The sequence below is a fragment of the Cavia porcellus genome, unplaced genomic scaffold (genome assembly GCF_034190915.1).
Source record: "Cavia porcellus strain 051 isolate PalLab524CR breed Dunkin Hartley unplaced genomic scaffold, mCavPor4.1 scaffold_12, whole genome shotgun sequence".
Taxonomy (NCBI): domain Eukaryota; kingdom Metazoa; phylum Chordata; class Mammalia; order Rodentia; family Caviidae; genus Cavia; species Cavia porcellus.
Window position 1 is genome coordinate 53,927,240 of NW_026947495.1, and position 24,931 is coordinate 53,952,170.

Here is a 24,931-nt window from a genome sequence, read left to right on the forward strand (position 1 = left end):
AGGTTTTTGTTTGTTTTCTTTTTCAGACCTTTATAGTATTGAATAAAGGGAAGGCAATCTCTCGGTTCAGTGCCACCTCTGCCCTGTACATTTTAACTCCTTTCAACCCTATTAGAAAATTAGCTATTAAGATTTTGGTACATTCATATCCTTTTTCTAATAGGTACTTAGTGTGATATTTTTTTATCTTTGACCAAACTATTGATCTGAGCATTTTTAAATAAATGTGGTTGGCAATGTTATATGCTGTTTCTTTGTACTCAACAGTTAGCTTTTTGGAAAATGGAATCTTAAGTAAGTAAAGCACTTTTCTCCATATTTTAGGTATTTATCCTATCTCTGATTCACTACTTCTGCTTTATTTTTTCTATTCCCTTCTGAGGTTTTGCTATCTCAAGATTCGATTAATTTTATCTGTATCACTAGCTTCTTTTTGTATGTCTTCAAGTTTTATAGTGTCATATAATGGAATAATTTTCATGTACTAATTTTCTTTACTGCTTGAGAACTATACAATTTTTTCTTGTCTAGGTCTGAACTGTACCTTTTACTTTTTATTTCAACTTTGAAATTTTTGAGTTAATAAATGTTTATGGCTGTATTTGTATATACATCAATCTTTCCAGTATTTCTCCACGTTGTTTTCCAAATAGCATTCCATTGAAGTTCTTTTTTATTCTTTTTCTTTTGTTACTTATTTTTATGTTTCATTTCAAATGTTTATTTTCTTCCTGTTCTTTATTCTCTTTATGGGGGTATTCATTCCTAAAAACAGGATTGATGACATCTTGGTGAAATAGTGATTAGATTTCCTCCTTAAAGTTAAATAAAGGAGTTGGGGATGTGAGGTCTTATTCAAGGCTGGGGACAGCAGTGTGACTGATAGTTAGCCTTGAAAAACCAAGAAAGCAAAACTTTGGAAAATCAAGGGTGTGCCATGCAGAAACTTTTACAGAAAGAATACAGAAGCCTTGGGACAAGAAGTGTTATGCCTCTGGGAGCCAGAGGTATATAGCACGGTAAAATGAAGTTTAGCACAGCTTCAGGTAAGGCTACTTTTAGTGTCTTTTCCTCTTTAGAAAGACTCATGCCTTGGGATCCAAGTCCAGAGCCTATCTTTAAGGCTTACAGCATAAAAACTCACCACCTTGAGCAGGCACAGACAATATTGTAAATTAGATAAGGTAGGTATTCAATAAGGAAGGCACTCAAGCAAGGGGATGAGGCTGGTATGCTGTATTTGTCGCAATTCTGTGTGGAGGGAAGACAAAGCATGTTTGCAGGCTTGCCTGGCAATGTGGCAAATAATTTCTTTAGAAGCATGCCGTCTTCTGTGGTTTTGCTTCTCATTCATTCTTTGATCAAGTTTCATGTAGACATCAATATATTTTCACTAGAAACTTACGTTGTAGGTTTAAAACTGGACTGTGCATTTCTTTACACCATATTTTACATTGCTAATTTTCAAATAAGATAGCTCAATTGCACATAGAAAATAGTCATTGAATTAGCATTAAAAATGAATAATGAAGTTGAGATTTACAGTTGAGTGTCCCACAACTTGTGCACTGTATGATCTCTCCATAAATTATCCATTATAATTTTCCTAAAATTGCATTTTCCCTACATAAACATAAGTGATATGGGAAATTATGTGGAAAATCTAAACTTAGCTCAATATTCTAGACACTGGGAGAATGTGTATTAACTAAATGACTGTTATATCAGAGGAAAATCAGATACAAATAAGTAAAAAAGGGATTTGAATGAGTCAGAAAATCTACTTTGTTGTTTGAGTGATGCGAATTTTGAAAACTCATTGTAAAAGAAAAAAGGCCAACTTTTATTTTAAATACTTTCCAGAAGGATCACATATTTCATTGAAATCTAATTTTATCTGCAGTTTTTCTATTTTTTTCAATGCACAATATTAACAATATAAAGTTTATACCTACATTGTACTTATTCATATTTAAATATTTGTTATGATTATCTGGATCTCTACTATTCAAGTCACTTGTCAAAATTCAGGAATTTGAAAAACATGTGACTTATATAAATTAATAATTAATAATAAAATTAATGGATTTCAAAACTTTAGAGACACACTATGCTAAAGGTGTATAAAGCTAACTCTTGTTACTATTTTAGTTTAAAATCAATATACTTAATTTTTTAAGTGTCTGTCAGGACTTCTAACTGAAAGGAATATTTGCTTACTAAAATGAACTTAATGTGAAGAACAATCTATTTGAGTATAATATTTTATCACTTGGCCCTTACTAGAAAAGAAGCATTCATGTTATTAATATTTAAGTATATTCTGTTTTGTTTTATATTGTTAAATTCTACTGTTATAAAGAAAAGATTTTACAAAGAATCATAAAACTTTGGTTGCTAATTTTCACCTTATATGTATTTTATATCATATCTTTTTTGAAAAATGTAGAAAGTTATATGCATAATGTATGTGAAATTTATCACTGAAAGAATATTTCATGGTGCTAAATGAACATGTAATTTGCATACTAAAATGGTAGATACTATTCTATTGGGGTAATTTTATCTGATATATATATATGCCAGATTACATATATAAATATATGTAAATATATATGTATATATCTGATATATATATATATGCCAGATTAAAGCAGACAACATTTCCATGAGATTTGACATTTGAAAGGCCCTGTTTTGAGAAAATGTATAGAAAACTTTCATAGTCTATATTCTAAAATAATTACAAGGTTATTACAATGTACACAGTGTAATAAGAAGAAAAGAAGCTAAAGGTAAAGAAGTAAGCTATGTCATATTTCTTAGAATCTTTATTTCATTTTATCATTATCCTAAAAGTGGAGGAGCCAGGCATGATGGTGCACACCTGTAATCCCAGTATTCAGAAGGTTAAGGCATGAGGATTGCTGCCTGAACTGCACAGTGAAGTCCTGTCTCAAAACAAACAAACAAACAAACAAAAAAAAAAAAAAAAAAAAAAAAAAAAAAAAAAAAAAAAAAAAACACCAAACTCACTAAAATAGTGGAGAACTACCAAAATGACTCTAATTAGGTTTACAAAGATTATTATGGATCAGAGAGTGCAGAATAGATTGAAAGGAGACAAATGTGGGCTCAGAAAGACTAGTTTAAAGAAAACTATAATAATAAATTTGATGTTATTCTTGGGCCAACCAGCAATGTAGAGATGGAAAATAGTTTAGTGATTCTGTAGATAGTAGACAGAATTGACAGGATTTGGTGCCAAGATGAATGTGGAGGTTTAGGAAGAGAGAGAAAAACCTAAAATTCTAAATTCCTAGATCATGGAACATTTTATAGGATATGGAGATGTAGAAAGAGCAGAGGGAAAGATTGAAAAGATTTTTAGCTCAATTTTAGAACTCAGTAAATGTTAAATAATTTTGAATTTTGATGAGATCTTCAAACATAGATGTCACGTGGACACTTACATATGTACATAGACTTCAAAAAAGAAAGCTGTATCTGGTTTTCCAAACTCTGATTCGGTGGTCACTTACCTAATACACATTCCCCCAGTGTCTTTATGAACAGAGTATTGAACTAAGTCTAAGTTCCTGCTTAATTTCACATATCATTGCTTGGAGAGATGTGTTTCATAGGTGGCGCACAGACAGCACCCAGTGTTGTGTTTACTGATGAATGAGGCAGGATAGCAGAAGAGAAAAGGTGGCAACAATATGAATTCTTTTCAAAATGGAAATGCAGTATGTCAAAAGATTTGGAAAAATTGTTGTCCCAAGTCTTTAAGACTCCAGAGAGTCAGAACCTCATGGAAACAAACGGTAGAGAACTTAATGTAAAGGAGAGTGACACTGTCCTTGTCAAATGCTGCTGAAGGCAAATCAAATAACTCAGATTTTGTCTTGGAACAAAACATTGATATGCTTTCCTTCTACAGAAAGAAATGAAGGCATGCTGAGGATGCAGTAGAACATCAGTAAAAGACCAACAGTGCTTTCAAGAAGTTCATTTATGCATGGGAAGAATACATTTCAAGCCTTTTGTAGAAAAATAGATGCATCTTGAGAGCATAACGCTAAGTGAAATAAATGTTAAATATCACATGGTTTCTCTTATAAGTAAATTCCAAAATAGAAATAATTTGAAGGATAAAATGCAAGAGAAAGTAAAGGAAACAGAAAGGTAGATTTTGCAGAGACAGGAAGGGCGTCTGAGATTGGATAGGGAGAAGAAGCCCAGGGAGGAAGAGTAAAATGTTTAAAATGTAATATATATATATATATTAATGCCCCAAGATGAATGCAGTTGTTATGTATTGCAAACACACAGCAGTGGAAGGAAAATAAAATTTGGTTATGAGATGAAGAAGAGAGGTAGGGCTGTAAGTGCCAATAAAAGTTTACAGGGTTATAGGAGAGAATCTCCTCCTCCCTCAAGACAGGAGAGACACGACAATGTTCATGTTGACAAAAAGAGGGCACTAGGGTGAGAGACCCTGCAGGATAAGAGAAGGGAGGCTTGAGGGTTGCTAAAGGATCTTGGATGAGTGGAAAACATAGAAAGTGTGGATGGAGGCTTGAAAGGAAAGGTCACAGGCCAGTGATTTAGCTCAGCGGCACAAGCACCTCTCTAGCAAGTGCTAGGTTGTTGAGTTTGACCCCAGTTACAGTGAGAAAGAGAAAGACAGACAGAGAGAGAGAGAGAGAGAGAGAGAGAGAGAGAGAGAGAGAGAGAGGACAGAGACAGAGACAGAGACAGAGACAGAGACAGAGACAGAGACAGAGACAGAGAAAGAGCAGAGGCAGAGGCAGAGGCAGAGACAGGAAAGTTCCCAATGCAGATAGAATTTTCAGTCCAGCAGCAGGACATAAACCCTTGCGCTGTCTTCTTTCTCTGGGAAGTGAGAATAAGGTCATCTGTTTGGAATAGATGTGAGTTTGAGATTGGAGAAGAAAGGTTGAAATTGTCTTCTTAGGTAGGCAGAAAAACCAAATAGAAAAATTTAGGGCTGTGATTGGACCATAAAAGTTAGTGACCATTCACCTAGTTAATACCCCTCTACCAAAGGTGTTATGATTCCTTAGTAGGCCTTGAAGGTCAGAAAGCACAGAGGGAGATAATGTTCTGTAAGCTAACATTAATATATAGTGGCAAGGCAGTGTGTGTGCGTGTGTGTGTGTGTGTGTGTGTGTGTGTGTGTGTGTTTATTACTGGGATTGAATCCAGGACCTTACCTTGAACTACAATCCTAGTACAACGTCTCATTAAGTGACTAAATGGCCCCAACTGACCTTGAATTTGTGATCTTCCTCCCTCAGCCTCCCAGAAAGCAGGGTTTAAAGGCTGGATTAGAGGTGGAATGTGTAATCTCATATCTGGCTGCAAGGCATCTGAATTTTTTTGCTGTTGCTTTTTTTAGCAGTAAAGAAAAACTGTTTCTCTTTAAACTAGTGTTGTTCTGTGTTCTCTAGACTGTAGTGCCCTCACGTGGTTGATACACATCATTCTTTCCTGTTGCTATATTTTAAAAAGCTGAGCATTTAGCAGGGACCTTACAACACTGCTACTCGCAGCAAAACAAAACAAAACAAAAAAAATCAAGTATTGCTCTGACTACTTTGCATAGGTATTTCCTTAGAAGATTAATACAACACTGTCTACTCACTGGCCTATTGAATAGCATTTGAAGTTGAGTTACTATTTTATGGTACGTAAGTTATATGATGACATAATCAAAAGTGAAAAGTAAGAAGTCATTAAGAAAACCCACATTGATAAATTATTCACCAATGAATTCATTATCTGCTTTTAATCTTTTTAATTACAACTATCTACATAAATTGAAAGTAGATGATGAGTTGTTCTGAAGAAGGGTTCTAGATACGATGTAGTTGAATTACAGAACTAGGAAAGGGTCAATGACAAATAATTAGCTTGCAAGTTTTAAACTTGATGGTGGTAAAGGCATTGTAATGCATGAAAGTGAGAATTTTTTTGTAGTTTTGTCTTCCTTGACAATATTTTTTCACTTTATTCAATGTGCTCATTATGTGCACAATTCTCACCAACTGTGTATTTATGACCATGAGTAATCCTCCGGACTGGACGAAGAATGTAGAGTAAGTAGAGAATTCAAAAGTATCTTTCAACTTTGATAAGCCATTGTGTTTCAAATTGTGCCTCTGACATCTTGGGATCTTTTCAGTTTCCTGGATAAATCATGCCATTCTAAGTCAGATGCTAATTCAAATTCATTTCAACAATTAATTTCTTTTAGGACAAAACGTGCAGTGGGTTACTCAGTTGGTTACCTAAAGTAACTTGATATCCAGTAGTTTGATGGCCACTATCTCTAGCCCTTTCTGTTCCTTGCATGGCTTGTGTTCTTTTGAGGTTACCAATGATTCCTACTGTCTATGAATAAAAATCATACTTAATATGTACATTCTTTTCCCCTTAGATAACACAGTTCTATGCTTTAGTAGTATATATTTCAAGGCCTTCAATTGTTCATATTCTATGAAACACAAATACTTCATTCATTTTGGGATTATGTCTATTTGTTTAAATCAGACTGAAGTCCAGAGTATTCTAAATAGTACAATGTTTGATTATTTAATTTGATGAGAATTTCTTTTAGAATTAAATGGTACTTTTATGCAGTAAACCCTGCCTGGCCTGTATACTATAGGGATAACAGATAAATGTATCTTTAATGTGAGCTTGGCTATTTTCTCTTAGGTACACCTTTACAGGAATTTATACTTTTGAATCACTTATTAAAATACTTGCAAGGGGTTTTTGTTTAGAAGATTTCACATTTCTACGGGATCCTTGGAATTGGTTGGATTTCACAGTCATTACTTTTGCGTAAGTACCTTCATACATTTTCTCCTGGAGAGTAAATTACTGCAGGAAGCCTATTCTATATTTCTCCTTGTGGCTTCCCTTTTATAGATCAATCATTTTTCTTAGAAATCATTTAAATTCAAACTGTTTTTCTTCTAATTATATCATTCAGTTTGGAGAAATTAGGAACTATCATAATAAATTATATGGCTTTGATTTCAATTAGCACGCTACGGTAATAGTTTCCCAAATAACAGAGATTAAAATCAATAACGATGCCATTTTTCTCTTAATTGGGAAATATGATGGCAACACTCATTGAAGTTGAAAAGGTCTTGGTTAAAGACCAACATGAACTTAGATTTCTCTAAATTCTGAATAACTCTGATTTAATTCTACAGGTATGTAACAGAATTTGTAAACCTAGGCAATGTTTCAGCTCTTCGAACTTTCAGAGTATTGAGAGCTTTGAAAACTATTTCTGTAATTCCAGGTAAGAAGAAAGTGGTATAAGGTGGTAGGCTCCTTATATCTCCAACTGTTTCTTGTGTGTTATTGTGTCTGTGTGTGAACTCCCTATTACAGATATGTGACAGAGTTTGTGGACCTGGGCAATGTCTCAGCGTTGAGAACATTCAGAGTTCTCCGAGCACTGAAAACTATTTCAGTCATTCCAGGTGAGAGCTAGGTTAAACACCGAGGCTGACTTTAGTTGCATCAACGCTACAGTCCCAGCTTTCTTGCAAAGGGCTTATTGCTTGTCGCATATTGCAAATAACTGTATAAAGCAAGGATCGGTACATCAGGTTTTGGATGGATTTGATTCTTTGCTTTTTACTAGTTGCTTTCTTTACAGCTGTCCTAAATCAGCCTTTGAGTTTAACAAGTTTTGCATGAGACATTTGCAGCAGCAGGCTACCTGGTTTGCATCCTGTAACATCAAGCTTTCTGCGCAGAAGCTAAACTGTGACACTTTCAAACTGAAACAAAATTGAGCAAATAGGCCCAAAGCTGGCAGTGTTTCTAACTGCAGATATATGAAAGAGCAAGGGATAGCATGAGTGCTGCATGGGGCTCAGTTTTCAGATGTCTTCCTTTTTTTAAACCCATAGTCTAGCATCAGAATTCATCAACTAATAAACTCATAATTCAATGACATCAATATTTCTCCTTATGCTATTCAGATAGATTTTTCTAAAATGAATAAGGGGTTAGAGAGCAAGACATCTGCAAATAAAAGCTAAGTATTTACAGAAGGTCGATGTTTAAGCATGAATAACAAAATCATTTCTTTTGCTCTACAGAGTGTTTGGAAACACAATTGAGTCGTTTCCATTCACAGTTTTCTAATGAACATACAAATTCTGCTTTCATTCATTTTCACTGGCTAGCAGGCTTCTCATGAAATTGTTATTCAGTCACAAACATTAAACTAATATTTTTGGCATTCTGCATGACGTTTTTATTCTCCAGGACAAGTTCATGATATTTTTGTCAGTAAGTAGCTATTGGGCAGTCGGTTAAAAGTCTTCCCTCTGATTTTGTTTGCAGGCCTGAAGACCATTGTGGGGGCACTGATCCAGTCAGTGAAGAAGCTCTCTGATGTCATGATCCTGACTGTGTTCTGTCTGAGCGTATTTGCACTAATAGGCCTACAATTGTTCATGGGCAATCTGCGGAATAAATGTTTGCAATGGCCCCCAGACAATTCTTCCTTTGAAATAAATATCACTTCCTTCTTTACTAACTCATCCTATGGGAATGGTACTATTTTCAATAGAACAGTGAGCTTGTTTAACTGGGATGACTACATTGAGGATCAAAGTAAGATATACTTTTTTACCTTTAAATTAATTCTCTAAAAATCAATGACTCTATGAGGTGAAAATGATCTCAATTATTATGTGAACTAGACGACTTAGATTAATCTAAGATAACAGTATTTCTAGTAAGAAAATCAAATGTTACCTCACCTCTGTATCCTTATGCCTCAGTTTATATGATAAAAATTACCACTGGAGAATATGTTATCTTTTCTTACACAGTATCCACAACTATGCTTCTGTACTATGCTTCATAAAAAAGTATTTATTGGTAAACATTGACCAGAAGTTTTAAGTTATCTTCCTAAATCAGTAATTTGAATCATTTACTAGTTTGAATTTGTTGTGCTGAAATACATTAGTAAGAAGACTGGAGAAAATAATTTTGACCTATTTGGTTGACTCTGGAGTGTATATAATGTTTGTGGAAACAGAGAAACCATTCACCAGGGTGAAACCAGAACCTTGGAATTCTTGGTTCACTCATTCACTTACTTGTCTTCTAATTTATTTTTGGTATCAGTCCTTGTATTATAACTATTTGTCAGGGTACTTTATTTTATTTTAGGCAAGGACATCAGAATGGTCTTATGATGCCATATAATTCCACATTATCTCTCATCCCTGAGGCCAGAAGCTCTGCCATTTAGTAACCTAAACACCTTTCTTTCCATGTACAATTAGGTACTATTTTGTGATTTCTAGTGGTGTCTTCAGAATGTATACCCCACTGCAATATGTATTCTAGGATATCTTTCATGGTCTACATGTTCTTTAAAATTGGAAATTATATCACTTCTCCCATTATAGTATCATTTAAAATGTTAGCATTCTTACGAATTTTAATACTTGTAAGAGTAAAGTTCATTGGATCAATAGATAAATGAAACAAATTATTTCACTAATTATGAAGTTTCCCATCTACAATTGTAATGGCATAGTAACACACTTTACACACAAATCTTTTCCTTGTTTTTGTTTCTTTCAAATGGATTTCTCTTAGTATTTTGTGGAAGGAGTCAAAGGAATGGCTAGATTTAGGCTATATAGATATAGTGTCAAGCTGTTTATGACAAATGATACCACTCTATACTCCCTGCAGCAGTGATCGCTTTACTAAACTCTTACTAGCCTTAACTAGAAATGTATTTTAAGATACGGCAGAAGGAAACATTTTCTCTCCTGTTTTATTTGTTCCTTAATAATTAATGTAAATAATTTTTTAAAATGCTTTTACTAGTATCAATGATAAGTTATGTCTTACGAATTTTCTGTTGGTATTTTTGCTTACTATTTTATTAGATAATAATGTTTTGAGAAAATTCACATAGATTCTCCTTTTTTTCTTCAGTACTAAGAATTGAACCCGGGGCCTGCTAACTGAGCTATATCCCTTGCCCCTTTTTATCTTTTAATTTTGAGACAGGATCTTGGTAGGTCGCTGAGCTGCACAAACTGGATTCAGACTTGCAATCCTCCTGCCTCCCAGAGTCATACGGCCTCTTTAGTTTATTAAGAATATTAACAATTTATCCTTTATTTTGGCTTGTATGTTCTTAGTTTATTTTTCATGTTATTATTTGTCTTCAAAGCCAAAACAATTTTACATTTTAGGTAAGCAAATCATTAAAATGTCACTTTTCCCATTTTTGTATTTTAAAAAAATACTTGTTAACTATGACATAAAAATAATAACACAAATATTTTACATGCAAAAAAACTCATATATTTTTAATGTTGTATTAATAGACTGGCCTTTAAATCTACAAACATCTAGAATTGTCTTTCAATGTATATTTTAATGTAAGGATTTAAACTATTTATAAAATTATGACCCACATTTCCCTAAATAAAGTATTAGAATATCTTGGAATAGAACTTCAATATTCTTAAATATGAGTATATTTTGAAGGAAGGTATGTTTAAATTTATTCAGGTATATATGTTTGTATGTGCTTATGTGAATGTATAAAAGTGTATTTTTGAATATATGTATTCAAAAATACATATCAGATCATCTTTGCATTTATATATGTTATATAATTAGAATTAAGATGAGAACTACTTAGGATAAATATAGTCCTGGAGAAGATGTTTATTTTGTTTGTTTGAAAGAAAAAAATTCAGCAAAACCTCAAAACAAGACATATGAAATAAATATCTAATCTCAGTTCTCACAAAAAATTAAGCGACAATTGGCAGAAAAAAGTCTAAATCTATTTTAAGTTCAATTGAAAAAGTATTTTTAAAGTAAAATTCTGTTTACATGGAAGCAATTAGAAGCAACAAGGCTTCCCTCTCACTCACTTTGTGCCAAGAAAGTAGCTTTAATTTCACAGCTCTGTTTTGAAATATTGAAGCAGTTTAAGTTCATATTTGCAATTTATCTTGGTATGAGAATGATATAATAGTTATTCCTTCTAGAATTGTTGCTTGTTACAACAGATTTTCTAAATACAAGTTAGTTTTGAAGTGTTATTTTTTGCATTAAATGCATATGAATACTCAACAAGTATTCAATTACTTTGAAAATCTTCTCATTTAGCCATAATATTTATTAGGCTTATCCATTTTACTGTTAGTGAAAACACGTGTAAGCTTTATTACTTAAATCAGTGCCTGAAGTGTTTCAAAGATGTTTAATGATTCTATTCCTCGCTGTTTAAAATAGGTCACTTTTATTTTCTGGAAGGGCAGAATGATGCTCTGCTGTGTGGTAACAGCTCGGATGCGGGGTAAGTTATGCTCCCACTGAGTCTAAGACTGCACTGCCCCATCAGTCTCAGTAACCTGCCACCTCTCACCCACCTTCCCAGCTCACTCCTCATTCAAAACCCTTCACAAATTCCACTGCACGCTGCCTCTCAGAATAGCCAGGATAAGTGTGGATTCTCACCTCCTTCACACACTCATACGCAGAAACTATTTTTCTATACTAGGGCACATCTAATCTTCCAAATTAGCTCAGTGAAAAATACAAAAAGCAGTCCATACACATAAGAAGCTTAAGTTAATAGAATTCATAAGCATGTACTTGTAGAAGTGTGATATTTTATTTATGCTAATGTGGTCTCTATGGCTTGAAATGTAAAATCTCTCTGAAAATAATGTCAATATCTGAGGCATGGTGATTGCATACCTAGAATATTTAAACAAAGTGCCTGAAAATGAAAGCATCTTTTGGATAGTTGACTCCATCATATAATGCCACCCCTTCTTGCCTTAGTTTATGCATATAATGGTACTATAATAATCAAATGGTTGATCAAGTGAATTAGTGAATATATAGCTATATGGGACTTTTAATTATTATGAATGACATGGGCCAAAAGCCTAGGAAATTCCAGGAATTAGTCACATTCTCCTATTCAGAAATATTTTAGAATCATCAGATGTTCTTTTGGTAAAAGAAAAGATCATAGACATCAGTAAATAGTACCTATAGCAAAATTTTCAGTGGTAATAGTCTATGCATTTGGCTCCAATGGTAAAAATTATGCTGCTTGTATCTCCAGATTTCAAGACAAGAAAATAGACATTTTAACTCTTGTCTGTGCTCTACTAAACGTTATACATACAGTATCTCATTGAATGCCTGTCTGCTTTTGAGTTCTGTTATATGAGGTATCTGGAGATTAGCAAAATTAGCAAACTTTCCTAAGATCATTCAGCCCAGACATGCCAGGCACAACACTGAGGTTAGGCCACCTTGATCTTTAAGGTCAACTATACAAGGTCATTCTCTCCTCTGAGGTTACCACACTCATTAAATCCCCACAACCCCTCACAGACTTCCAGTTCCACTTTTGTCCAGTAGACTTGTTTGCCTGGTCATGTTCTCAAGTCCCAGAAGATGTTACCCAGGATATGATTGCTTTTATATGGAGATGTAGTAAACATAACTGGACAATTATGGATCATATCCACAAGATTGATGTAATAGATTGCATTAGGACATAAATGAATCCTCATGGTGCAGGGTTACACACTAGGTAATGTGAAAGAAATAGGTTTTCTCCAGTGCCTGCATAAAGTATGTTGGCATCTATGAAACTGGAACAGCCAGCTAGCAGAGTTGAAGCTACTGACCTCCTCTCTTCCCGCCTCACTGCAGTCAATGTCCAGAAGGATACATTTGTGTGAAGGCTGGAAGGAACCCTAACTATGGCTATACCAGCTTTGACACCTTCAGCTGGGCCTTCTTGTCCTTATTTCGCCTAATGACTCAAGACTTCTGGGAAAATCTTTATCAACTGGTGAGAACAGACATAATGATTCTTCTGGGAAGCATGAAATACAGATTATTTTTAAAAAATTCTGCATACTTTGTAACTCAAGAGTTTGAGCTCATAACAGTCTATATAAAGTATATCGAAATGTCTCCCATTTTTACAGACATTACGTGCTGCTGGGAAGACATACATGATATTTTTTGTGCTGGTCATTTTCCTGGGCTCATTCTATTTGATAAATTTGATCCTGGCTGTGGTGGCCATGGCCTATGAGGAGCAGAATCAGGCCACACTGGAGGAGGCAGAACAGAAAGAAGCTGAATTCCAGCAGATGCTCGAACAACTTAAAAAGCAGCAGGAAGAAGCTCAGGTATAGTTAACAAGTCCAAGACCTTTTGTTTCATCTTCATTTGCTGACTTAACTGTGGAGCTCAGTGGCATAGTAGTTGACATTAAAAAAGTGTTCTATATATGTGGTGTTAGGAGTGCATTTATTAGAAATTTATAATTTGATTGTGATGACTATTGTCAGTCATGTTGGTATTGAAACATGGAGAATTGTAACTCCTTTATTTGTCCCCTTCTCTTCTGAAGAAATTAGCTATTAGCTCCCTCATTTATTCAAGTTCACAAAGTGGGTAGATTTTTATACCTGATCCTAAAGCATTTTCTTTATATTCTGGAGAACAGGGATCTGGTTATAGTTGCACTTCTATCACAGTGTTACTAGTGGTGGGAAAGGGCAAAAAAATATAGTCAAAATGAGATTATTTCATAATGGCTGGAAGAGCTATTCAATACTCTTTATCTTGTATATGACGTATGCAAATGCAGTTCTGTGCATTATATGCAGAAATCCTCAAAGCACTCATATTTTCTGCCTCTTATTCTGTAATTCTTTTAATTTTGACTTGATGAGTCTACAAAATAAGACAAATATTTCTCTTGGCATTAAACCAATCCAATGTCTTATTTTTGTCTTTTCTTGAGTGCTGAATGTGGTTCTGTTCTATCACTCATTATCCTTAAATATATAATAAAGACTAGACAAATAAAGTACCCTGGGGTAGTAGCAACACTGAGTACTTTATTTTTTAAAAATTGTACTTTTATAATTTATAAACCCCTATAGATGTCATGATCCAGAATTCCCTAATACATAATCTGTAATAGGTCTTTTTTGTGTGTGTGCTTTTCCAGTGATGTGCTCAAAAACTAAAAAAAGAAAATTAAAATAAATAAATTAAAATAGTTGACTGACTCAAGTTCAGCAATTCAACCTAGCACTAAAAATTATTATCAAGTGGAAGTCTGATACACAGCCAGTGTCAGGCAGGTTTAAAGGGGATAATTTTAACTCTGAATTTTTTTCTAGAAATATTGCTGAAGTCATAAAAAATGTTATGATATTTGATGATTTTGACCATGTTAGTAGGTAATTAAAACACAGTTGTGAAGCTAGCTTGAAAGTCTTTGTCATTCACATGTGTCATCTTCTATCTGTATGTTGATTTTTTTCTGGGTTTACTGTAGTGAAAATGTAGCATTTTTCCAAAATATGGAAGAAAATAAAGAATAGTTTTTCAAGACTTTATTGATTACATTAAAAATAAATGAACTGGAAAACCAGATAAAATGTTGAAGTTTCCACATAGTTACCATTTGTTTTGTGCTTTTCTAGGCAGCAGCTGCAGCAGCATCTGCTGAATCCAGAGACTTCAGTGGTGCTGGTGGGATCGGAGTTTTCTCTGAGAGTTCTTCAGTAGCATCCAAACTGAGCTCCAAGAGTGAAAAAGAGCTGAAAAACAGAAGAAAGAAAAAGAAACAGAAAGAACAGTCTGGTGAAGAAGAAAAGGAAGACGTAGTCCGGAAATCTGAATCTGAAGACAGCATCAGAAGAAAAGGTTTCCGTTTTTCCTTAGAAGGAAGTAGGCTTACCTATGAAAAGAGATTTTCTTCTCCACACCAGGTAAAATAAAAAAAAAGTTAAACTTAGATTTTGTAAATTTCATTTTCGCGAGAGTTTGCTAGGATTTGGTGGTGATAAAGCTGTGCCATCTGGATGGCACAATGTTGTCAGCGTGGTACTGACCACACTGACAACAGTGTTTGGACCACGACCTCAGAGATTCTGTGGATTTTATGACTATTTTGAAATCCGAGGGGGGAGGTTTGTGGGTTTGAGGTTTTGTTAAAGACTTAAGCGTCCCCGGGCAGCTTTCCACAAGAGGAATGATCAGCAGATGGTCCCCATCCTTTCTTAGCTGCTATGCCTGGACCCAGTAACTGGGTTTCTTAGTGGCAGGTGCTCAGGCATGGACCATGAAGGCTTTCAGGCCATCTGTGCAGTTGTTCCTACCCATGAGCAAACTTCACATGCCGAATGCATTCTTCATGCCCTTGTTTCAAAGGGATCTGGAACAACACTTGTTGAAACGTGCAGCCAAGATTGTTGGTTAGACATGCACTGAGGAGGATTGTGACATCCAATAACCAGTGATGCTTAATTGTGTATGATTCTCTGTGCTGCTTGTTAAACACCAGACAACAAAGAATATGCTGATTTACATACTACAGTGTATGGCTGCTGAATGCCTCTGGTTTATGTACCACTACAAAATGTTAAAATTTACAATTTAGGTCCTTAATTGTAATTACAATTACCAAGAGAGGCTAGGTGTGATTATGCATGCCTGTAACACCAGCACTCTGTAAGGCTGAGGCAGGAAGATCAAAATTTCCACTCCCACCTGGGCATTAATGAAAACCTCTCTGTCTCAAAATTAAATATAACAAAAGTGTTGGGATATAGCTCAATGTGAAGGGCTGCAATCCCCAGTATCACAAAAATATATAAAAAATAAAATGAGAAAATATATGTATATGTATACATGCACATACACATTTGGGCTCAATTGATGGAGCAGACTTCTTAGATGTGCTTCTTTCGGTAAGTAATGAATAGGATCATGTGAAAGAGTGTCTAACACTTACAGATGTCATTGAGAAAAAGATTTATTATCTAAGAAGAAAACTGGAAACATACTTATGGAGCAGGAAATATGAAAATTGCAATCATGAATAAGTAATAATTTTAATGGAATATTCATTATTAATTGAATATAATTAATCAAATATTCATAATTAATTGATTTAAATTTTTTGGAGATAAAAAACCAAACTAATCATATCCTATGATGAAATTAATATCTTACTATTGATAATCATAGAAATTCAACTCAAGATGTCTTAAGCAAAATACAGAAGTATTAAATCAGATAAATAATGTCTGTGAATAGCACAAGGTGTGTGTCTCTATCCAGGGGTTGAAAAACTAATATTATCATGACCAACGTTTTCTCCATATCTCAGTTCAGTTTCTTCCAGTATAGTCATAAGAAGTCCACTGATGCTCCAAATTCATACCCAGTATTTTGGGCAATCCTAACTGAAGAGGCATCTCCTTCCTATCAGTTATAAAAGAAAGGGGTAGTTCTCAGTGAATCATGGAGGTACAATGCCTACCTTTAAACCATCAGGTGGGCTAGAATTTTGAAACAGTGATTGACATTGTCCCACTGAATTTAGTGCCTCCTAAATTAAATTATCTGACAGAATTCAGCAACAAGTAGAGTTCTGTCAGCAGTAGAGTTCACGAGTGAGATCACCAAAGCACATCAGTGACACACAGGAAGCAACTCCTCTCCGTGCTACTGTGGCTGACAAGCAAGCAAACTGTGCAATGCTATGGCAAGTTCGCTGACCAGAAGACAATCCCACTATTAGAGAAGACCAGGCTTTTACAAATATGTGCTTTTCCGAATTTATTAGATTTAAAAATCAAGGAATGAACATATGGTTGTTTCAGCTTGATTTAATTTGTTTGGGAAGACCATGATAAAATATGCAAAAAGGGGAGAGGTTGATCATTTTCCTGTAATTAAACAGATCTGCCAGCAAGATCACTTTTTATTTGCCTTTACGGTAGGTTTGCATCAGGGTGTGGTCACCTGTGAATTCTTAGTGACAATATTTTTGGCTTCAATGGATGTAAATGTAGGTGTGTATTTAGTAGCTTGGATTGTTAAGTGAAAATAGCTTCTAGAAAAGGGCACAGTAAAAAACAGGCTTCTGGGAATCAGCAGTAAGGCAAAACTGTGTTATGGGAATACTTCTGACCATGTTCCGGAGAAAAAGGAGAAACGAAGACCAAAAGCAAAACAGGTGAACCTTGTAAGTGTCAGGATACAACCAAAGGTCACCATCAGCGTCTTGGGAGCCACCTGCCCAAAACTCATCCTTAGGTCAGCAGTGGTGCTCTTTCAGGATGCCAGCCCTTCATGTCCCCATCTGCTTCACCCCTCTCCTGTCACTCACAGTCTCTGCTGAGCATCCGCGGCTCCCTGTTCTCACCCAGACGCAACAGCAGGGCGAGCCTTTTCAGCTTCCGAGGTCGAGCGAAGGACATCGGCTCGGAGAACGACTTTGCCGATGACGAGCACAGCACCTTCGAGGACAACGACAGCAGAAGGGACTCTCTGTTCGTGCCGCACAGACACGGAGAGCGGCGCCACAGCAACGTGAGCCAGGCCAGCCGCGCCTCCAGGGTGCTCCCCATCCTGCCGGTGAACGGAAAGATGCACAGCGCGGTGGACTGCAACGGCGTGGTCTCGCTGGTCGGCGGCCCGTCCGCCCTCACCTCGCCTGCCGGGCAGCTGCTGCCAGAGGTGAGGTGGCTGTAACTGCAGCCCACATGGGGAGGCCGTGGGCCGCTGCAGGCCGGAGGTCCACACGGGGAGGCCGTGGGCTGCTGCAGGCCCGAGGTCCACATGGGGAGGCCGTGGGGTGCTGCAGGCCCGGGGTCCACATGGGGAGGCCGTGGGCTGCTGCAGGCCCGAGGTCCACATGGGGAAGCCGTGGGGTGCTGCAGGCCGGAGGTCCACATGGGGAGGCCGTGGGCTGCTGCAGGCCGGGGGTCCACATGGGGAGGCCCTGGGCTGCTGCAGGCCCGAGGTCCACATGGGGAGGCCGTGGGGTGCTGCAGGCCCGGGGTCCACATGGGGAGGCCGTGGGCTGCTGCAGGCCCGAGGTCCACATGGGGAGGCCGTGGGGTGCTGCAGGCCGGAGGTCCACATGGGGAGGCCGTGGGCTGCTGCAGGCCCGAGGTCCACATGGGGAGGCCGTGGGCTGCTGCAGGCCGGAGGTCCACATGGGGAGGCCGTGGGGTGCTGCAGGCCCGGGGTCCACATGGGGAGGCCGTGGGCTGCTGCAGGCCCGAGGTCCACATGGGGAAGCCGTGGGGTGCTGCAGGCCGGAGGTCCACATGGGGAGGCCGTGGGCTGCTGCAGGCCCGAGGTCCACATGGGGAGGCCGTGGGCTGCTGCAGGCCGGAGGTCCACATGGGGAGCCCGTGGGGTGCTGCAGGCCCGGGGTCCACATGGGGAGGCCGTGGGCTGCTGCAGGCCGGGGGTCCACATGGGGAGGCCGTGGGCTGCTGCAGGCCGGGGGTCCACATGGGGAGGCCGTGGGCTGCTGCAGGCCGGAGGTCCACATGGGGAGGCCGTGGGCTGCTGCAGGCCGGAGGTCCACACGGGGAGGCCGTGGGGTGCTGCAGACCCGAGGTCCACATGGAAGACTCATCCTGAGCCTGTTCTTCAAAGGAGCAGGTTTTATTAATCTCTGAGTTTAGTCTATCAGTTAATTACCAGTATTGTATGGGTCTCATAGAACTGGTGAGAACTGTGCCTTCATCACTGTTACCACCGTCTGAAGTGTGAAAACAGCCAGATAACAATATATGAAGCATAATTTTCATCAATACAACTTACTTAGATGTAAGGAAACTAATATGTGCAAAATACGTAAATGTTCATCTTAAGGACTTCCTGTTATTAGTCCTGTAGAACACCTGTGTCTAACTTTTTGTTTTACCTGGGCCCTACTTAATGAAGACTGTCTGGCCCACATATAAAATATGGACTATATAACATAGTTTATGCATATATGCAACAAATTTCCCTTTTTAACATATGTTAACTTCCAAATTAACTTAGGAAACAACACAAGCCCAAATTTAATTACTAAGAAAAATTGTTCTTCTATTTAATAAAAATAAGCACCTGTTTTCACAGGTGCACATGCATGTAGCTAAGTTGAAATGCTCGAACATCGGTAACCTCTGGATTTCACTGGACAGGGCTCACGGGGGCGTAGACTGTCAGATACACATAGGTTTGCACTGGCCCCTGTGTGACATGTGCAGGGAGCAGAGGCAGCCCGCTCTGGGTCCTTCCCTACACAGCCTTCTGTTGCTGTCAATGTACTCCATGCTTGACCACCATGCAACTGAGCCATGAAAAATACCCCTGAAAATCACATAATAATGTTAACAGTTTAAGATCTTGTTGGGCTGCATTACTAGTTGTCCAGGGAAGCAGGGTGGCATGGCTATTGTAAATGAGAATTAGAAATTTCTGCTTCAAGTAGATGCTAATAGGAACGTATTTTGCACCACAGTGTAACATTCTCTCTCTTTGCAAGTCTAATGTCATACTTGAATGATCCTGGCTACTGGAAATTTCTATAGTAAAGAAATCCCCCCAAATTACCTACTAGGGTCATGTGTTGTTTGACTTTTATATTACTGTCAGGAATTCCTTTTATAAGCAAACTGGCTCCAAATCAGTACATGAAAATGACTTCAAATAAACAACACATCATATCATGGCAGTTACTTTTCTTCATAAGATGCTTTTTACATTGGGACCAAATGAAATTTCACTTGTTAATATACAAATATTCCAGCAATGCCATTTCAGGATGTTTTATAGATTTCTGAACCGTATTAAATTTTTCACAACTCCACTTCTTACAGTTAGACAAGCTCTTTAAGGCCACATTAAAAAGATAGGGAGTTAGTTTTCAGTTGCTTCACAAAGGAGCATTGTGCCTTGGATTATAAAATTAGTCACTGAGCTTCTTGTCTTTTTTGCATGGCTTCTCCTCACTTCTGTTTTCAGAGAAGTGTCCAGGTATCCTGGAGTAAAGCAAACCACAAAAAAGTAGAGTTTTGCAGTGAATGAGCCAGGAAGAATAGAAAATGTCAACTTAAAAATTGTAGCCAATTGTGTACAAGTGACAGTCCAGAACTCTTTACCTTATTAACTCAATTAAGCCTCACAGCAAGTCTTTTTGATAGCTACTAATATTATCCCCATTTTAAAGAGAAGGAAAGTGAGACCTGTGGCATGGTGGACATTTGACCCCAGGTATGCTGGCTATGAGAACTTCATTCTATTAATATTAAAATATTGCCATCTATTGACTTTTCTTAAATAGACACTAAAAAAGATAGCTAAAGAAATACTTTCTTTTAAAACAATATTCCTCATAATATATTTCCCTCTCATAATTCTTACATCAGAATATTATGGCTGCTTCTTTTTTTTTAATTGTATTTAAGGAGGAAAAAAAGCAGAGGAAGGGTACAAGTTATACAGATTTACAGAAAAAAATGAACAGTAGGAAATCACTAGTTAATGGATTACATATTGTCATCTTAGAAATAATTGTTCAAGTCACAAAATTAAAGCTTGTAAAGTGGACATTCCAACAGTGAGACTGCAAACAGTTCTGTTCAATGATCCAATAAAACTCAGTGATATCATTTTCTGTCTTATACACTTAAACATACATGCAGTTATATCATTTAGAGCACTTTCTTTTCCTGTCTTTTGTACAATGACAATTACACATTTTGGGTTTTGTTACTCCCACAGTTCTTATTACTTTTTTGGAAGGGAGTAGAACCAAATGTGACCTAACAGAACAGAGTCAATCAAATCAAAAGGGTGGACATAATAGATAATGTAAAAGCATAATACAAGGTGATCAATAATGGTTACCATAATGCCTCCTGCTATCTCTAATAGAATTGCCTATATCATCAGTTATAATAAAAATGAACAAAACAGTAAAGAACAAAACCGACAAAACTAAAACATTGGAGACATTGTAGGTCTTCAAAAGTAGATAAAAGTCATTGAGAATGGGTGTCATAATGAATCTCACTATCTTCACAGCTGTTGCCTAAACTTTCGAACCTGGTACTATCAAGCAAAGCAGAATAGGGGGACATCAGTCAAAAACACAAGATGGTGAGAGTAATACAGGGCTTTAAATCAAGATAATGGAAAGTCAAAGTGGGTTACTATAATATATGCTGCTATTTTTATTTATTTTTCCCTTAATTAAAAGGATAAAAATAAAAAAGTAAATAATGGAGTGGAGATTGAGATAAAAGAAGGCATAACAGCAAAACAGTGCAGATCAAAACATAACCATTTAAGCAGAATAGAGTTTCACCACAAGATAATCCTGACATAAAAGTAGTTACCATATTGTCTCTTTCCTTGAAATCCTTGAGTACAACTTCGTATATTATAGCATTAAATATATCAAAACAATGTAAAACCATTTAAGAGAATGACAGCATTACAGGGTATTTAGAATCGACTAACAGAAAATGAACAATGGTTTCTGTATAATCTCCTTGTCTTTAAAAGTTTTTGCTTATACTATCGTACATAATAAAATCCAATAAGATACAACCTGTTTAGACCAATGGAGACAGAAGAACAAAAGCTTGATGAGACTTCAAAACAAGATGATACTAAATCAGTATTACCTATTAAGACGTCATTTTCTCCAAAATAGCTGTTCCTGTCATCCAATCTTCTCTGCCTCATTTCTGTTGAGCTCTTTTTCTGTCATTAGTTGTCAGTTTGTCTTCTTCATTTTGTTCTCTGCTCCATTCATTGTGGCCTCCCCGCCACTATTTCTGGATTCTTTGTATTTTTCTTTTTTAGAATATCCTGCAATACTCTCTGTAGAGTTGAATTGGTGGTGCAAATTCCCCCAGTTCCTCTTTATCCTGGAAGCACCTTGTTTTTCCATCAATTTCCAGGGACAGTTGTGCAGGATATCTCAATCTTGGCTGGAGATTATTATCTTTCAAAGCTTGAATTATTTCCCCCCACGCTCTTCGTGATTTGACAGTTTGTGCAGAGAAATCTGCTGTAATTCTGATGGGTGTTCCCTTGTAAGTGGTCTGTTTCTTGTCTCTGACAGCTTTTAATATTCTGTTCTTGTATTGAATTTCTGGAATTTTTATTATTATATGCCTGGGTGTTGCTCTGTTTGGGTTGTAGGTGGCTGGGGTCTTGTATGCCTCATACATCTGAGTATCTTTACCTTTTGCTAAATTAGGAAAATTCTCCTGGATTATTTCTGTGAGTAGCTTTTGTAGTTCATTTGTTTGTGTCCCTACTTCTTCTTTTATGGTCTTAATTCTTAAGTTATGGATCCTCTTATCATCTTCTTGTCTTTGTATTATTGCTGTTTGTTTCTTTGTTACTTTTAAGAAGTTTTTCATTTCATTCTCCCATAGTACAAATCTGCCCTCCAGTTCAGATAGTCTGTCCTTTGTTTCTTTCAAGCTGTTATGCCAGTTTTCGATAGAGTTTTTAGTTTCCTGGTAGTCCCTTTGAACCTGCTTCACTAATTCTATGCTTTCTCTATTTTCTCCAACAAACAATTCTCCCTTCTTTTTCTGTTCTTCCATTCCACCATTTGTTTTTTTTTTTTTTGTTTGTTTGTTTGTTTTTTTTTTGGGGGGGTGGTGCTTAGCATTTCTCTAACTATTCTGCTTACTTCTAGCTTCAGGTCATTGATAACTTCATTCCTGAACTGATCTATGAGGCTCTCTAGATGGCGCTTTATGTCTATTGGTGTGGTGTCTGCTATTACCTGTTTCTCAGGATTGGGGGCCGAAGAGCCTTTCTTGTTGCTGCCTCTTCCCATATTCTTTGTTCCTTATGTATTCAAGCTTATATAGGAGGCCCAGCTTCCCTCCCTGTCAGCCACAGCCTGATCGAATTGCGCTGGCTAGGTGTTCCCGCCCACCGCAGCACACCAGGAAATTCCAGACCAGGCAGCCTATGTGGGGCCTGCCCCTCCAGGCCACCTTCAGGCTCTGGGATCTGGGTTGTGCCAGCCTACTGGGTCTGCACCAGCAGCGTCACGTAGGCTAGGCACTTCTCACCAATCCCGCTTGAGAGGGGGATACTTGGCTGAAGTCGCTGCAGCGCCCCGTTCCCGCAAGTCTGCCCAATCCCAGAATGTCCTCCGCTGGAGTCAAACTGTGGTAGAGTGTCAGTTTCTCTCACTCACCTCACCACAAGTCAGTGCATGGCTCCCAGCCCGTCCTGCAGAGCTTCTGTGCATCTCTCTCCTTGCCGAGCCACGCGGGCTCCATCCTCCACCCTGAGGCCCCTTTGTTCCTGTTCTAGCACCAGGACTGCATTCCAAGTTGGTTTCTCTCAGCCCAGTTCGTTCCTGAGTCAGCAGAGCATATCTCCACCTGCTTATGACTCCTTACTCTGCACCATTCCTGAATTCTGAGCCGAGTCTTTCAGAGAGCCTCCGTAGCTGCTGCTATCTGTCTGCCATGTTCTCCCGGAACTATGGCTGCTTCTTAAAAGTGGAAATTTTGGGGGCAATCCAGACCTACTTAGCCTGAAACACAAGGTAATATAGCCTGGGAATCTGTATCCATAACAAGTCCACAAGGTTCTTGCACATAATTATAATCATTGCTAATTTTGTTAATGTCAATGGAGAAAAACAAACAAATAAACAAAACACCAAATTCATAATTTCTTTGCATAAATACAAAAGAGAATGTCTGTCAGAAACTATCTGTACTTACCAGTGATCACCATCAACCTCCTGTTCTATCAGAGAGGACGGAGTAAATCTCTGAAGGCCAAGTTTGAAGCAAAGCCTGATAGAAACCCTGTAGTTTCCACCTTTTTTACCCAGCCAGGTCCTTCACTGCCTGTTTCACACAAGTGGGCAAATGTGCAGACAGACGCAAAGCAGGTGCTAGGGACAAGAAGAAAGGAGAATAGGAAATAAACAGCTGTGGGAAATGACACTTTGCAAAGCACACAATTTCCTAGACTTTACACTTAAATTCAATAGTTCTCTCAGTAATCTTGCAGGTCTTGGACTCTGAAAATTAAACAAATCAAGAGTTCTGTCTGTGGTCCTCTATAGAGCAGAAGAGACTATATAGCCTTCAAATGACTTAACTTTTTTTTTTTAACTTAAAGCTTTACTTCTTTTTAGCAAGGGCAAATATTTTAAATTGATCAAGAGGTCCCCTTTTGATTTAGAGTTTTATTTTAGAGAAGGTTATTTCTTTACCCATTTATTTTACTTCTCTTTTACCTTACAGTTAGTTTTACAGTGACTTGTTCATCATTATAACCATTTCAGTAGCATGTAAACTTTTGTTTGGAATATGTGTGCATTAGAAATGTACAGTTAATAATGATAATACATATATAATACTAATGGCTCAAATCACAAGAAGTTCAAAATAGATAAATAGTAGCACTCATATTGTTCTTTTAGAAATACTGAAAGTATTCAGAGAGCTGAGAGTGACTTCTTATTATTAGTAACATACTGAAACACATTTTCAATGCTTCAATGCTTCAAACCATAGCAAGACCAATGCTCTTGGTCCTATGATAATCAACTTCATTGTATGACAGAGTTATATATTAGTTAAAATTCAGTTTTACTCTTTGGATGTTAGAAAATGTTACCAATTCCTTGTTTGTTTGTTTGTTTGGTGTTTTTCTTTTCTTTTCTTTTTTTTTTTTTTTTGTACCAAGAATTGAACTCATGACCTTGTGCTTGCCAGACAGGTGCTGTGCTGCTGAGCTATAACCCCAGCCCTATCAGTTTTTAATAAATAGAATATTTTATATCTGGAATTCACATACTCAAGTAAAGCACATTGTAGAGTCCAACCATTTTTCAAATGTTAAGATAAATGAATAAATGTGTATAATAATATAATAACTGGACCTGGTTGTACATCAAGAAACAATATAGTTCAGTATAAAATCGTTTGCCAGATTGGTTGAAATGCTAAAACATCACCTGTGC

The 24,931-nt window shown here is 37.2% G+C and overlaps 1 protein-coding gene across 4 annotated transcripts in view; it reads left to right on the plus strand.

The window, feature by feature from the left end:
- LOC100716680 (sodium channel protein type 2 subunit alpha) overlaps positions 1 to 24,931 on the plus strand; it is a 129,828-nt gene that overhangs the window by 43,791 nt on the left and 61,106 nt on the right. For 3 of the 4 annotated variants that reach the window (XM_063259190.1, XM_063259193.1, XM_063259192.1), the window contains exons 3-12: positions 27 to 144; positions 6,035 to 6,125; positions 6,748 to 6,876; positions 7,441 to 7,532; positions 8,407 to 8,679; positions 11,350 to 11,413; positions 12,793 to 12,934; positions 13,074 to 13,280; positions 14,592 to 14,879; positions 17,290 to 17,637. In XM_063259190.1, the coding sequence (XP_063115260.1) occupies positions 27 to 144; positions 6,035 to 6,125; positions 6,748 to 6,876; positions 7,441 to 7,532; positions 8,407 to 8,679; positions 11,350 to 11,413; positions 12,793 to 12,934; positions 13,074 to 13,280; positions 14,592 to 14,879; positions 17,290 to 17,637 (1,752 nt within the window). Of the gene's footprint in view, positions 1 to 26; positions 145 to 6,034; positions 6,126 to 6,747; positions 6,877 to 7,256; positions 7,349 to 7,440; positions 7,533 to 8,406; positions 8,680 to 11,349; positions 11,414 to 12,792; positions 12,935 to 13,073; positions 13,281 to 14,591; positions 14,880 to 17,289; positions 17,638 to 24,931 lie in introns of all 4 variants that reach the window. The other variant, XM_063259191.1, reaches the window with a different exon arrangement.